The sequence below is a fragment of the Merops nubicus genome, unplaced genomic scaffold, assembly GCF_000691845.1.
Source record: "Merops nubicus isolate BGI_N331 unplaced genomic scaffold, ASM69184v1 scaffold13045, whole genome shotgun sequence".
In the NCBI taxonomy this organism is placed as follows: domain Eukaryota; kingdom Metazoa; phylum Chordata; class Aves; order Coraciiformes; family Meropidae; genus Merops; species Merops nubicus.
The window spans coordinates 1,063-2,781 of NW_008610360.1; the positions used below are offsets into that span (position 1 = coordinate 1,063).

Genomic DNA, 1,719 nt, shown 5'->3' on the forward strand with positions numbered 1-1,719 from the left:
CCCCGTTGCCATCTCCTCCCCCCCAGCACCCCCAGGGCTGCTCCCCAGCCCCTCACCCCCAGCCTGGGCCCATTCCAGGGGTTTCCCTCACCCAGGGGCAGCACCTTGCCCTTGGCTGGGTTGAACCTCCTCAAGTCCACACCGTCCCACTCCTGGAGCCTGCCCAGCTCCCTGGGGGTGAGCTCCACCCCCCTGTGCCCCCTGCTCACCTCTGCCTCCCCTCCCTGCAGTGCTGTGGAACGTCTATGGGGACTGTGAGAACTTTGCCACGCTGAAGGGGCACAGTGGGGCCGTGATGGAGCTGCACTACAACACTGATGGCAGGTCAGCAGGGAGGGGAGGGCCCCTCTGCCCCCCAGCACCCCATCCCCCCACGCTCCTGCTGCAGCTTCCCCACCCAGGAGCCTGCCTGAGGGTCAGAGAAAGGACCTGGGGTCACTCATGACCCAGCACTGTGCTTGGTTTCTGCCTTGGGGAGGTCGTGTGGGGCACTGGGGAGGGAGAGGAAACAAGGGGGAGGGTTGCTCATTGAAAAGTGCCTTCCAGTGTTGTTCCAGTGTAAGTTTTCCAGCTCCCAGTCACTCAAAGTGGTGGTTGAGGAGGTGGAAAACCAGTTTAGATGTGGGGTTTGTGGGAGTTCCTCTGCTCCCCTGGCAGCCAGCCTGCCTGAGGCACCCCCTTTGTCCTGCCACACAGGGGAAGATTCTTCCCCCCTTGAGTATTTCCAGCTTCAGACATGGAACCTGAGAGTCAAACAAAAGGTGAGAGGGGAGAAATCTTTCCCCAAAATGGAGACCCTGATGGTGACTCTTCTCCCCAGCATGCTCTTCTCTGCCTCCACGGACAAAACCGTGGCTGTGTGGGACAGTGAGACTGGGGAGAGGGTGAAGAGGCTGAAGGGCCACACGTCCTTTGTCAACTCCTGCTACCCTGCCAGGAGGGGCCCCCAGCTGGTCTGCACGGGCAGCGACGACGGGACAGTCAAGGTCAGTCAGGAATGGGAGTGAAGGTGGGGTGCTGGAAAGGATTTTTTGGGGTCTTCCCCTTCAATTGGGCTAAATTCAGCCTCTCCTTGCTGTTAGGATTTCATGATCTAAAGCCTTCGAGTTCAGATATTAAAAAATTGAGGTAAAATGTGACTTCTCTTTCTGTAATTCCTTAGAGGGGATGGAGAAGGTTCCTTTGCTCAGATGTGTTTTCTCCACTGACAGAGCCTGAGAAGGATGAGAAGTCCCTGACCTCTCCCCCACCACCCCCATTCCCCCCTGTGCTCCCACCACACCAGACTGACTCTGTGACTCTGTTTTCCTGGAGCTCTCCTGAGCTCCAAAGGGAGGATTCCAACCACCTGTACAGCTCCTTGTTTTTCCACTCAGTCTCTCTCTGCAGCTTTTCCAAGTGCCCTGTCTTTTCAGCTGTGGGATATCAGGAAGAAAGCTGCTGTCCAGACCTTTCAGAACACCTACCAGGTCCTGGCTGTGACTTTCAATGACACCAGTGATCAGATCATCTCTGGAGGCATCGACAACGACATCAAGGTAGGACATGGGTGTCCTCACCTCCTGCCCACCCTCCTCCATCCTGCCACATCTTCCTTGCTGGAGGGGAAGCCTGTGGGTCCATTTCACAGCCCCAGCAGCCACAGGGACCCTTCTGTGTCCCACCTCACTCTGGATTCAGGGCCAGTAAACTCTGAGGGAGTCGCTCCTGGGCTGTTTG

The 1,719-nt window shown here is 57.4% G+C and overlaps 1 protein-coding gene across 1 annotated transcript in view; it reads left to right on the forward strand.

Annotated features, from left to right (window-relative positions):
• Window positions 1–1,719, forward strand: part of SNRNP40 (small nuclear ribonucleoprotein 40kDa (U5)) — a gene marked incomplete at its 5' end in the record, with an annotated part of 10,420 nt that overhangs the window by 881 nt on the left and 7,820 nt on the right. Inside the window, 3 exons of the mRNA XM_008940894.1 lie at window positions 231–324; window positions 821–986; window positions 1,416–1,538. Of these exons, the coding sequence (XP_008939142.1) occupies window positions 231–324; window positions 821–986; window positions 1,416–1,538 (383 nt within the window). The remainder of the gene's footprint in view (window positions 1–230; window positions 325–820; window positions 987–1,415; window positions 1,539–1,719) is intronic.